General features: G+C 33.4%; 1 protein-coding gene across 1 annotated transcript; it reads left to right on the top strand.

Moving 5' to 3' along the window:
- The first annotated feature begins 345 nt into the window (after positions 1 to 345).
- Positions 346 to 2,261, top strand: LOC107815311 (NAC domain-containing protein 86-like). Its single transcript, XM_016640870.2, has 3 exons — positions 346 to 496; positions 1,178 to 1,470; positions 1,566 to 2,261. Exons 1-3 carry the CDS (start codon positions 346 to 348, stop codon positions 2,259 to 2,261), a joined length of 1,140 nt encoding a protein of 379 aa, XP_016496356.2.
- The last annotated feature ends 12,412 nt before the right edge of the window (positions 2,262 to 14,673 follow it).

Raw genomic sequence — 14,673 nt, 5'->3', positions numbered from 1 at the left:
CCCATATAGTTATCCTTTTTTTTTTACTAATAGATGATTTCTTTTTCTTGAACCTGATATTTAGACATAGAGTATTGCTACATACAAACCCTAACTATTACATTATTGTCTATTTTCGAACAAAAGATTGTCCAAATTAACTTAGTAATAAGTCATACAGATGAAGTTATAATTGGTAACGAGATAATTGCGTACTAATCCAAATCATATATTAAGTTAGATTACGAAAAAACTTAGCGGTATTAATACACAGTACTTCCCCCTAGCTCCCCATTATATCTCAAAACATAAAACAACTCACTACAATCCGTATTCTAGGGTTTCTAAAAAAATTCTTGCATTGATATGGCTATGGCTACAACAGATAACGGATATGAATGGAAGAAAAAATTGCCACAAGGCGTCAGATTCAAGCCGACGGATGAAGAACTGAATTCATATCTGAGAATTATCAATGAGCTTGATATTTATAAGTATGACCCTAAAGAGCTATCTGGTATATTTTCCTAACCCTAGCTATTACAATTACACAACTTTTCTTGAAGACTATTGTTGATCACGAATGATAATTTTGTGTACTAAATTGAGTTTCTTAGATTTTTCTTCTTGTTGTTGAGTTCATATTAATTTATCTTTGTATTATCCGAACTTGATGATCAAGTTTGTTCTCTGTTATAGTTTAGTCCATTCATACCCTTTTGTTAACAAACTGTCTCGTATATAGCCCTTGCCATTAACAAAGCTCTAACATGAAATTGGTCGAGTACTCCACGCAGTGGCGGAGCCATAATTTAAAGATAATGGGTTCGGGATTCTATTACTAATTCTAAGTTACTGGGTTCTAAATTAATAATTTGTATATATTCAATAAATTTTTAAAGACAAATATAGAATTTGGATTAAAGCTACTGGGTTCGCTGAACTCGTGTCCGGAGCTCTAGCCCCGCCCCTGACTCCATGTGTCCAAATTCTTCGACACGTACCCTCTGGTTGGCGTCAGGGGTCAAGGGCAAAAACCGAAACTTTTTTTCTAATGATTATTAAACCAAAAGTCTAACGGGGAAAAGTTGCTCAATTTCGAGTTGTACATGATAATATTTAACTTTGTTTTCCTAATAATTATTGTTCAAGAATGATATTGGTATACTAATCTGAGATTTTTTTTTTTGGGTGTTAGGGTTTGCTATTAAACATAGCGAAGGACGTATGTACTTCTTTACTCCATTAACAAATAAGTATGAAAATGGAAAGAAAATCCAGAGAAAGATATATTCTGATGAAGGGTTTTGGAAAGCCTCACAAGCACGTAGTGATCATAGGGAGAAGAATGGAGCTATCATTGGAACAAAAACTAACCTTGTTTACTATGAATATAAAGGTCAAAAGAAATCCAAAGGCACAAAAACTTCTTGGCTTATGCAGGAGTTTAGATTACCAGAAAATCATCATCCTCGTCCACTATTCAATGGGGTAACTTTCTTTCTCTTGCTTTCAATTCTTTTCAATTTTCTTTTAGTATGCAGTTGGAATTTTCATAATTTTGGATCTTTTCTTTCTTTTTGTAGACAATGAATGAGCTAATAATTTGTGTGATCTACGATAATGGCAGAGTGAAGGATGATGACCAAGTAGTTATGTTGACACAATGTAATCATCATATTCCACCACAAACTCCAAACCCTAACCTTCCATTCAACCAAAATTTTGATCAATCACCATATACTTTTCCCATCCACCATAATCCTAATTATATATCTCATCATGATAATAGTTCCCAGGAAACTCCAAATTCCAACTCTGGTTTTGTTAAAATTACTAGCGATGTAATTGCAGTCGGCAAAGGATGGTCAGTTCAGTCTTCACCAGAAAATAATACCGAAACTTCAAACATTTCAACCATGTACCAAAATTTACCTCCACTACCCTATTATGATGCTATGGAAAATCTTGGCACTTTTTCCTCCATTTCTCAAAACTCTGATTTAGATGGATTTGATCCGTCCATATATCTCAATTTTGATAATATTAGTGCTTATATGGGGGATGAAATAGGTAGTGATATTTCAAATGATATTGCTGATTTTGGTCCTTGGCCTTCCTCAAGCTACTCAACAATGTTGTTCACTGGAAGTTGTTCGTATAGTTCCGATGCTGACCAAAATAAATTGGAAACAAACGTCACTCCAATTTCTCAAGGTAATCAGAATTCTTCAAGTGGTAGCCAAGATAAGCAGCCAAAGATGAAGAAGATCAAATTATAGAGGCTTAAATTAGATGTCATAGGTCAGAATGGAGTATTTTCACATATGTAATTTGTTGTGTTCTCTTATTTTATGCACACTTTTTTGCGTATTAAATGTGACACTTTGATGAGTTATTGTCAGTCAGTCGTAGGCAGTATTAGTTTGATTCTACCTTGGTTGAGACTAAGGCGTAGTTAATAATGTTTTCATTTGTTCTTATGGCCTTTGCTAATTCTATGTTAGTTGAAATTGAAGGGTGGTTATTAATATTATATTGTTTTTGACTTTCTTCTTCCAATTTTGGAAAAAAATTCCATCGGTTTAATTTAAAGTTCTATCGGTCTAATATAGCATACTAATAGCCTGTTTGGCTAAGCTTTTTTTTTTTTTTTGCAAAAAGTATTTTTGGCCAAAAATTGAGGTGTTTGGTCAAGCTTTTGGAAGGAAAAAAAGTGTTTTTGAGGAGAAACAGAAGCAGTTTCGGAGAAGCAGAAAAAAGTAACTTCTCTCTAAAAGTACTTTTTTGAGAAACACTTTTGAAAAAAAATACACTTAGAAGTAGTTTTTAAAGCTTGGCCAAATACTAATTGCTGTTCAGAAGTGCTTTTCAAACTAATTAGTCAAACACAAATTGCTTCTCGTCAAAAGTACTTTTGTGAGAAGTAATCTTAAAAAAAAATACTTATCAAAATAAGCTAATTTTTCCAGCTTAGCCAAACGGGCTAAAAGTCACTGGCATATCACTATAATCTACTATTGATTCTACAGAAACGATATGAATTCAGTCTGCAACAATGCCAGGTCCATTCAGCATATAGTTATAATTTATTTAATTTTTTGATAGTATTAGAAATGAATTGTTCACAGTTCTACTGTGGATTGTAAAATCAACAATAAATGCTGGGCCTGCCTGACTCTGACAAATACTTATTGCTATCAAATCTAGTCTATCCTCAAAGGCACCGACTTCTGTAGTAATTTTATATCTACTATGGCAATTATACTTTTCAGTACTCAGAAAAGAGAGGTAGGATATTAAAATTGAGTGCACCAAAAAAAAAAAAAAAAAAAGGGTATTAAAATTGCGGGTCAATTATTTACTTCACATATCTCGGTCTGTTTTTCTTAATTTGGTTACAAGAAAAATAAGAACAAAGAAAAACAAATTGTTCTCTTTTTATTTTTTCCATTTTGCATGAGTTCCGTTTTAAAAAAATTTCATTAAGCACCTGTGCTACGACTGTATGGGTCAAAATCTGACCAAGGAAACCCGGCACGAGGAGAAATTATTAAGAGGCCATTGGGTCGAGGTCGCATAAATGATTAAAGGAATTCACTGCCGAGCTGTTGGTTATGGTCGAGGTCAAATGTTTAAGTCAATGATAACGACTAGTTTTGTAATAAGATACTTGGGAGAATATTCCATTGAATATTCTTTGTGTGTATACTTTAGGTCAGATTAAGGGTATGTCCCATATAAATAGAAATGTAGAGAGAAGATGAAGGGCATGTAATATTCTATAGGATAAGAACTCTCTTGAAAAGTTGACTCTCGAGTAAAATACAAACATTGCTTTTCCAAAGAGATTCGATTGGTTGTTTATCCACATTTCTCACATCAGTTTGGAGAAACTATCCAATATTCCCATAATCATTAATCTTATATCATTGTCAGAAAAAGGAATCATCCACCTCATTCAATATTGGGTGAATCATTCTCTCTATTTACATTTAGTATCATTTATTGTATTTATTGCTTATCATTATCTTCATACCATTAATGGCCATAACATTTAATGTGTATTGCATTAAATTTTTTTTTTACGTGGTCTCACGTTATCTGCATAAATTTATTTTAGATCCAAGTTTATTATCTTTATCTAGGATTAGCCCCTCATCTTTTTATTTAATTAGTTTAACAAAAAGTTTTATACTTTTTGGTCAAACAATGATACTAAAAATAATTGACATGGTTGACTGAACTGGGGTACGTTTACCCTCAAAATCGGATAACAGTTAAATTTGTAAATGGTTTTAAGGATACATGAATTAACTTAGCACATCGATGAATTGAATTGCAATTGAAATATACAGTGATAAAATAAAATCAAACAATACGAATTGAACAGTTTGGGAGGTTAGCCACCCTTGAATTGGATGAACTTCGATCGATATCAGGACACAAATAAAATAAGAGTTTAGTGAAAAAAAATAATATATTGCTTTGGAATGCGTGTTACAATGTGTTTTATAAGTGATCAAGCCCCCTTTATATAGCGGAGGAACCCTAGCTACTTTAGGTACAATTCTATAATAGATAAAAATCTCCTGATTTATTATTGATACGTGCCGAGAATCCCGCCGCAAGATCCGGCCGATTATGGATATTTGGGCCTTATATTATTTCGATCTTCTATGGGTTACACCGACAACGTTACCTCAAGCTCATTCAAAGTCAGGATTAATTCCAGGATCATGGACTCAATATTCTCGAGGACGGATATTCGGATCTCGGATTCTAGCCCGATGGGACCGAGTGTCTATCTTTGGCCCTGTGGATAGAACATGACAAATACTTATTTGCGTTGGTGTTCTAGATCATATAACAATTCAAATCACTTAACATGATGTATTAAATATATGTATCTTGCATTCATTAATTTGATATAAAATAAGTTTTTAAGTATAGCAGATAATCCCTTTATATTTTAAACATAACTTTTTTCCAATCTCTTGGTACATTAAGAGCCCGTTTGTTCATGAAATTTTTCTCTTTTTTTATTTTTTCTTAAAAATTAGTATTTGGCCATAAAATTTTTAATTTTTACTTGAAGATGGTTTTGGAATTTTTTGAAAATTTGAAAAAAAATCTAAAAAACTGTTTTTCAAAATTTTTACTTATATCACTCACAAAAATTTAAAAACAACAAAAAAATATATTTATGTCCAAACACAACTCTAATTTTCAACTACCATTTTCACTTAAATTTTTTCAAAATTTTAAAATTCTTATGTCCAAATGCCCACTAACTATCAATACAATTTTAACTAGTGATATTTCCAACTTGAGGCACACTTAAACCAACCTCGCAACTATTATTCTCATTAGGTCAAGAACCATGAAGGAAATTTCCTAAAGCATTGTAAGGAAATTTCCTAAACAAAAGGAAAAAGATGCGGAAAATTAGCAACAAATCACTCCCAAATTCACGTCCACGGGAAAACCGAAATGCAAAACACATTTTAAAAAAAAAGTTTAAGTTATGTGTACTAATTTATGTAATAAATCTTATGATTACAAATCTTATGACAAACATTAAAAAAGGCAACTCAATGCACTAAGCTCCCTCTATGTAGCGGGATCTGGGGAAGGACCAGACCGCAAGGGTCTATTGTATGCAACCTTACCGTGTATTTTTGCAAGATAAGGCTGCGCATAATAGATCCTTGTAGTCCAGTCCTTCCCCGAACCCCGCACATAACGGGATCTTAGTGCACTAGGCTGCTCTTTTTAATGTTTGTCATAAGATTTATAAATATAAGATTTTTAGTGCACCGGGCTGCCCTTCTTATAACAAACATTAATTGGTATAATATCATAATTAAAATAATAAGTGGACTATATGAACCATGAGATTTTCGGGTCCAGCTAAAGGAAAAACATGATTAGATAATTTCTTTCTATTTGTTCAAAGTCTTAGTAAATAAAATTATCTAATATTTGAGTCCGTGGAAGGTGCAGCTATTATGTGAAACTAATTGAAATGTGCGTAGATTAGTCCGAACATCACGATTATCAAAAGTAGATATTTATATTATCACTATATTGTATAACTTAAATTTATAAGAAAATATTGAAAAACACAGAATTTAAGCATGACTGTGATGATAGAATTAGAAGCAACGAGGTCATCCCCTTTTTTAACTTTTGACCCAAAGTCCCCAACGCCTTAGTACTATTTCCCTGACCTGTCCCCTTCCATACAGATGTACAAACACAGTACACTATTTGTGTTTATGTTTGTAAATGTACATTTATGAAAATAGCCTATGTTAGTGCTACTTTGTTATCCTATTCTAACAAGTCTAAAACTAGTAATTTGCATGGCTACTAGCTTATGTTGGGTCATTATCTGCATGTTCATCTATGGCACATCCAAGATCCACAAATTAAGGAGTATAGTCACTCAAATTACGTATTTATGTTAGGAAAATCTATATTATTACGCGGTGCCTTCCAGAGATTTCAGTGCCTTCCTAAGATTCCTTGGAAGGGCGACGTAAGTCTATGCAACCGATATCTGTATAGTTACTATTCGCTAACTCAAGTACTCTCAGTACGTTAGACTAGATTGTTAGTGCCGTAAGAGAAACCCAATGTCAAAGCAATTGAGAGAACAAAAAAGAGAATTGAAAAAAAAAAATTGATTGCATTAATGGAAGTTATTATAAAATAAGAACTACTAGAATGCAGAACTCACAAAGCCAAAATCGTGCAAAACAGCAAAACATAGAAATTTTTTTTCCTTTTTGGTTGTATTTTTTATAGAATGAGAAAATCATTGAACAACGACAAAAAGAAATGTAATGCTGCTGCATAATAAACATTTACAATGTATTTTTCACTAGATAAAATCAAGATAAAGATGATATAGATAAATATTGGTACCGTGAAAGAAGATTGAGCCGTCCCCGCCAATATCACCACCACAAACCACCGCCTTTCGCCGCCAAATTAAACACCACAATAAAAAATCAAATACACACCAAAACAGAAAAATAAGTGCAAAGAACAAAATGTGAAAAGCAAGCCATTTGCATCTGCATTAGCTTTCCAAATATCTTGATTGCTGCAAAATCAAAATCCACTTGAACCTTCCTCATATAGAACATTGTTTTGGCTCCACAAGTTTCTTGACTTGAACCACCACAAAAATGTATAAACTTATAACCAAGGGCAGATCTAGCATGAGAAGTACTTGATCAGAACCTAGTAATATTGGTCCAAACCCTATATTTATTGAGAAATCTATGCATAATATATCTAATAAACTCAAAACTCGAAAACTTCATATTCAGAACTCATAAACTTCAAATTCAAATTCCACCTCAACCTAAGAAAAGATCAAGAATATATTCTTGAAACCCATCTTCAAGAATTTATGGGTTTTTTTTTATTTTGTGGTGCATTTTTGTTTCAAATGAAAGATGAAGTGGAACCGAGAAAGTAAAAAACCTCTGATAGAAAATGGTAACATATGCTTTATATGTAGCCAATTATAAAAATCAAAACGAAAACTTCTTTCAGCTGTTGTAGTACTAATTGGACACCTGGAATAGGAGAAAAAAGGAAGCAGCTTAAGTGACAGTTTAGGACAAATGAAGAACTTGCCTTCTTTATATGTATATTTTGTCTACCTTAGCTTTGACTGTTTGCCTGAAATATGACTTGAAATAATAAAAGTTCGGATGTACTCTATTTTTGGTTAGATTTTAAATTTATATTAATTATTAATATATAATTGCAAATAAACTAAGACAAACCATGAGTTTGACACCAAATTTTAAAGTTACTTTAAATTCTGGACAAACCTTCACCCCACAACTTCCCAAACAACAAAATAAAGGTTGTGGTGGAATGGTAAATATTCTTTCATCCATAATCAGAGATTTTGGGTTCGAACTCTAAGTATGGAGTCGCCTTTGTTAGGAAGCATTTTACCCTCCAATGTGGAATTTTCCGATGCTAATCTAGATTTAGTCGGGTACCACATACCAGATGAAAAACCAAAAAAAAACAACAAAACAAAGCATGGACTGCCTCTAAAATCCAACTTGTCAACCTCCTAGACAAAACACCACCCTCTGTAGTTCCCTATGCAAAGCCATACATCTGATCTGAGTAAAAGCATAGGAGCCCTTTTTCACCTCCACGGTTCACTGTTGCCCCAAAAGTTCATTTCCCATTTTAGCTAGATTTTGCGCAAGCTATGTTTGTTTTATTTTTATTTCCTTTCTTTAGCCTTTATTAATATTAATAATTAAATGACCTTTGTATCGTCTCTAGATTATTCTTGGAGCCACCTATTAGAGCAAGGCGTATTAATTCACATTCCTTTATCGGAAAAATTATACCGTATAGTTAAATAAAATTATTTTTATATATATTATATGTTGAATATTTTTAGCTTCTTCGTATGATCAAGTTGGAGAGGCTGGAGGTCTGGAGATCTGGAGATATACTCTAAATTCTAAGGGTTTCAAGTTGAGTAGGATCAAGACAAAATAATTGGAGTGCAAGTTCAGTGGTGTTACCCAGGAGGCAGATGGGGATGTGAAACTCGATACGCAAGTCATTCCCAGGAGAGAGAGTTTCAAATATCTGGGATCTGTAATTAAGAAGAATGGGGAGATAGATGAGGATGTCACACACCGTATCGGAGCAGGGTGGATGAAGTGGAGGCTTGCTTCTTGTGTCTTGTGTGATAAGAATGTGCCGTTGAAGCTTAAGGGTAAGTTCTATAAGGTAGTGGTTAAACCGACTATGTTGTATGGGGCAGAGTGTTGGCCAGTCAAAAGTCCCATGTCCAGCAGATGAAAGTTGCAGAAATGAGGATGTTGAGATGGATGTGTGGGCATACTAGGTTGGATAGAATTAGGAATGAAGTTATTCGGGACAAGGTGGGAGTGGTCCATCTGGAGACAAAGATGCTTGAGGCAAAGTTGAGATGGTTCGGGGATGTTAAGAGGAGAAGCACAGATATCCCAGTCAGGAGATGCGAGAGGTTGACCTTGGGAGGTGAGAGGAGAGGTAGAGGTAGGCCAAAGAAGTCTTGGGGAAAGGTGATCAGGCGGGACATGGAGCGGCTTGAGCTGACTGAGGACATGACCCTAGATAAAAGTGTGTGGAGGTTGAAGATTAGGGTAGAAGATTAGTAGGTAGTCGTGCGTTTATCTTGTCTTGTCTAGTTCGATTGTATTAGTGCTAGTATGGTACCTTTTTTTCTTCTTTTTTTTTTCCATGTCTTGTTCCGTTATTACTTGTCATCTGTAATTCCGTAGTTCACTAGCAGTACTTCATTCATATTCTCGTGTGCTGCCTTGGATTTATTTATCTAAATATATTATTTTGTTATTACTTGTTATCGGTACCCCTTTCATATTCTCTGTTGCTATCATCGATTTAGTTTTCTAATTACTTGTATTGCTATTACTTGATATTAGGGCTTCTTTTACCTTCTTTAGCCGAGGGTCTATCGGAAAGAGTCTCCCTGCATTTCCAGGGTAGGAGTGAGGCTGCGTTCATCCTATCCTCCCTAAACCCCACTTGTTGAATTATACTGGGTGATTGTTGTATGATCAATTTTTATATTTTGACATCTCCTAACAAAAATTTTGGTTCGTCCGCTGCTCAAGAAGCTGATGTTGCACATTCAAGAAGCTGGCAGAAATTCAGATTCAATATCTTCCGGAATGAGTTTTGACTTGACTTTTTTTTTTCTAGTTTAACACACCGATTAATAATATATCATCATAAAAATAAGTTATCTCTTTTAAAATAGGCCTTTAAAAACTTATTAGTATTAACGTAAATGCTAACTCAAACTGTGAAATTGCAGCTTTGGGGGTGTATAGGTATACTGTATTATATATAGAGTACAAGTATTTTAAGAGAGAGGGCCTGACACACTGATCAAACAGGCATCAATTTCAAGGACTGTTTACTTTTTTATTTATTCTTTTTTTGGTGTCTCGAGACTATCACCAATTCACCATATTAGATGGATTAAAGAAGAATGGAAATAAATGAACAAAACAAAGTAGAATGTAAAAATAGCGCGGTATAATCAGTTTTCGGATTGATCATTCAAAAATAGTCAGTGTTTACCAAGTTAATAAATAATAACTACTATTTTGCTGCAACAGAGATCGATCCAGCATAATACTGGATTTCGGTGCACCTGTATACGAACTCCAGTATATTATGTTAGACCGGTATACTTTGTTGGCTCCAATATAATATACTGGAGACTGAAGCACTAATGCTCCAAACTCCAGTATATTATGCTGGACCGGTATACTAACCGAAACTCTAATATATTATACTGAAGTTCTAACATAAACTCCATCGTAATTAATACAATGTTTTTCTAGCCTAACATTCGTTTCATTTGTTGTGGCTTTCTTGGAGGAGTAACTTATTAGCTGCTTTTCCCAATAACCTGATTTTGTTGACTCTTTAGTCAGAATTTTATAACCCAATTTCTAGGGGTTGTTTGGTTGGTCGTATAAGAATATTACTAAATAGAGTGTATTTGTAATGTTAAAATTATTTTTATAGATTGTTTAGTTTGGTGTATTAAAGATTTTAAAAATGTAGTTATGTCTTTATACATACTTAGCCATGTATTAAAAACTATAATATTGTTAATGTCATGATTTGTTATATATAAGAATAATATCGAATATAATGTATAACCAAATAAGAAATTAATAATACTAAAGTTTATATATATATATATATATATATATATATATATATATATATATATATATATATATATATATATATTTTTTATATATACCCTATCAAACGACCCCTTAAAATTAAGTAAAATGGTGACCCCACAAAGTTATTTTTGCTCTTTTTCTTTTGGTTTGGATAAAAATAATTAGAGATATGAAAGCATGATATTGTGTGGGGAGAGTAAAAACTCAAGAAGTCCAAATATTGCATTTTTTCTATTCTAGTGTAGATATTATCTTTAAATAGTAAAAGTTGATTGGCTTGTAGTTTGAGATAACAATTGTGTAGTCAATTATTGGAACAGTGTACATACTAAAATAACCTCCTTAAGGCTGAGAGTTAGTATGAACGGATACCAAAGGTTGTGATGTGGAAGTGTCACTCTTAGAAATAAAGTTATATTTAAGAGCCCTTTTGGACAAAAAAAAATAAAAAAATCCTTTTTTATAAAAAATTTCACTTTTTTCCGAAATCAGCGTTTATTAATACAATTTTCAATTTTCACTTGAAGATGCATTTTGGAAATTCTTGAAAATTTGAAAACTCCAAAAAGGTGTTTTTTAAAATTTTCACTCAAATCACTCATACAACTTTAAAAACAACCCAAACTGAAATTTATGTCCAAACACAACTCTAAATTTCAAATATTATTTTTACATGAAATTTTTTTTCACCATTTTTTGGAATTTTACAATTCTTATGCCCTAACGCCTCCTCTCCTTTTGTCTTCTTTTTATTATCTTGAGCCGAGGGTCTTTCGGAAACAGCTTCTCTACCCCTTCGGGGTAGGGGTAAGGTTTGAGTACAAACTACCCTCCCCAGATCTCACTTATAAATCACCACTACTGAAAAACACTGCAATTCTGTCCATTATTTCCGACCAAAATCGGTCAGAAATTGATAATTTTCGATCTAATTCCGATCGATTTTAGTTGGTCGGAAAAATGGTCGCAAATATGTACCGACAAAAATCGATCGGAAATTTTAAAGCGTTGACTGTCTGTGAAAATAGTAGTGTTGGTGAATGTAATTAAATCCTTTAGAATGAATTTATATTAGGAAATGTACGTGTTTCTATATATGGAAATGTTTAGTGATACTTACCGTATGTTCCGAGGTAAAGGTACTTATTGCCAAAAACTCTGCCTATTCGTGCTTCCCATCTTCCATTACGATGATGTCTGTTCATTGACATGAGGTGAAGATATCAGAACAAAGAATAAATTTCCTTCAATGCTAAAAACACCTCAATTATGAATAAGTATTAAGTGAAGAGATTATATCTTAAGACATAAATTAGGGTAAAATAGTCAAAAACCTTTTCTATTTAATATTTTTTAAGGAACGTACAAAATAGAAATATGACAAATAATTTGAGACGGAGGGAACACTTACTCTGCAGATGCAACTCAGATATAACATGCATTTCTAGAGTTGAATTTCTATCTTGGTTTCTCAAGGAGAAAACTTCAAAATACGTAATTAAACTTGTTGAATTATGTGGTCATACCTAGAGAGAGCATACTTGTATTTATGTAATTGTATTATGTGTGATACGCGCTCATGCGGCTTGTTGAAATGTGTTATTAGCTCATCTAAAATGATAAACTATTAAAGAAAGTGAACTTTTAATTACTTACGTAATAAATATGTGTCTCAACAATAATTTCTGCCTCTCTTTTTTGTAACGAATCCAAGAACTAAAGTCAAAGTGTTTATACTTTTTATGTATGTGTCAATTTTACACGATATAGCTTGAACTAGATGTGACAAAAACAAAAATGCCAAAATATTTTGGTACCTTGCTACTCCACGATTTTTCGAAATTCCTCTTGAGAATCCACTGCTCTTCCTACAATTTTGGTACTCATCAATATTATGCTAATGAATTGTGCAAATAAATAACCTGGAAATTAAAAAAAAAAAACTTTTAATTTCTAGTGAAAGAGAAATAACATTCACTATTCAACTTACCTTCTCAAAGATCCAATATATTCTTCCCTGGACTGACCCTCCATTTCTATGATTTCCTTTTCATAAGCTGATAGCTAATAGAATAAATCAATATCAGTACCTTCATTTATTTATTTTTATTTTTTAAATATATTTTTGTGTGAAAAACTGCAGTACTATGTTTCAAAGGATATTAATTAGATGAGTTAATTACCGGAAAATTAAGAATGGTCTCACTTCACCAGTATTTAAGTGCAGCCAAATCATAAGCATGAGCAGCTGCTCCTTCATCATCATAAGCACCTATAGAAAAATACCATATTTTAAATCAACATTTATTCCTTTACCAAATGAAAGGAGATAATTAATACTTATTATTTTGAATAATAAAATCAAGAAATTTTAGCCTTGGCACTTACCTAGATAAACTGCATTTCCCAATTGGGTGTTCAAACAATGCAATCAAAATTAGCTCAAGTCGGGTATTACTATCTCTAGGTTTAACCCTTTAATTGGGGTTATCAATCTCTTGAATGCACCCCAATTCCTTGTTTGCCTGAATTTCCTACACTTAGTCTCTCTTTCTGAAGAAGAGCCTAAGTCAAAAAGACACAAATCAGTGTTTGCAACCACTAATTCAATATTTAAAGCATAAATCAGGCCAACTATCATTCACCCATAAACATTTAAGCCCTAAAATTGAAGACCCATTAAATACCTACACTATGGTTGAGCCACAACCCTAGCTAATGGGTTTAGCTACTCATAATCAAAGAAGAAACTAAAGATTTAGATGAAATATAAACCATAAAATGTAATTACAAAAGAAGAATCTAAGATTAATGGTTAACAAAGCTCTAAAATTGCTTAAAAAGGCTAAAAACGGCGGTATATGTGCTCTCTAAACAACATATGTCCTAAAAATCTAAAAAAAAAACTATTTATACACAACTAAATTTTCATGGACAAAATTGCCCCTACGGAGGTTCCGCTGATAGCGAAAAATGGACCGCTGCAGCGCTAAGACTACCGCGGCCGCGCAAAAGCCATCGCGGACCACGGTCTTCATCTTTTAGCTCTACTTATGGCTCTCTGAACTTTGACTTCCGCTGAGGGTGATAAAATGACCGATGCCGCTCAATTTCACCGCGGGCAGCAGTGACTTGTTAGGCCAAAAATGCAGCTCTCTGAACTTTGCCACCGCTGAGAGCGTAAAAAAGACTGCCTCAGCGGTAGACCCTCTGAGTCCATGCTTGATTCTTCGTTGTCAGCGCTCCTTTGCCTCAGCCTTTGAACTTGTGCAGGTTTCACTCCTTTATGAGTTGGTTTTGACTTTCTTGTTTCTTTTTGACCAAACACTGCAAACAAGCACATTAAGTTAGTTTTCGGGAATACTTGTACGCACTTTTAATCCAAAACTCAAGCAAAAAGGAGCATAAAATAGGCTAGAATCCTTAGTTATCAGTAACTCTTAGAAGTTCATGGATTGTGACACCAGATTTTGGGTAGTCGTGTATTAGTGTTTAGATTGTTATAAATTTGCGCACTTCATTACCTTGTTTTGGTTTAAATTATTATGATTTATTGATTTGGATAACAGTTAGCGTGTTAGATCTTTATCTGTTGGCTTGCCTAGCATCCTAAAAGTAGGCGCCATCACGATCCCGACAGTGGAAAATCCGGGTCATGACAAATATATAGCACCATGACCAAATTGACTCATGAAGTCACTCAGCGACGTATTGAAAATTATTTGTTAGTTGCATCAACCAAATTAATGAGTAGCCCAAATAAATTAATCTTACGTCAACACTTACTTAAGAAAGGGTTGAACTTCCGGACAATTTAGCAACACATGATTTGAAGCTGATTTGTACTCCATATTACTTAGGCCCTTTTTTGTTCGATCTTTAGAACCTCGGCCTGGTTGATTGAATATGGACATAGGTG

The sequence above is a fragment of the Nicotiana tabacum genome, chromosome 8 (genome assembly GCF_000715075.1).
Source record: "Nicotiana tabacum cultivar K326 chromosome 8, ASM71507v2, whole genome shotgun sequence".
Lineage (NCBI taxonomy): Eukaryota > Viridiplantae > Streptophyta > Magnoliopsida > Solanales > Solanaceae > Nicotiana > Nicotiana tabacum.
This window is presented reverse-complemented; position numbering and strand designations above follow the sequence as displayed.

Coding starts and splice junctions, on each gene's coding strand:
- LOC107815311 (XM_016640870.2), top strand. CDS start 346: ATGGCTATGGCTACAACAGATAACGGATATGAATGGAAGAAAAAATTG. Junction 497..1,177: donor TGACCCTAAAGAGCTATCTG/GTATATTTTCCT, acceptor TTTGGGTGTTAG/GGTTTGCTATTAAACATAGC. Junction 1,471..1,565: donor CTCGTCCACTATTCAATGGG/GTAACTTTCTTT, acceptor TTCTTTTTGTAG/ACAATGAATGAGCTAATAAT.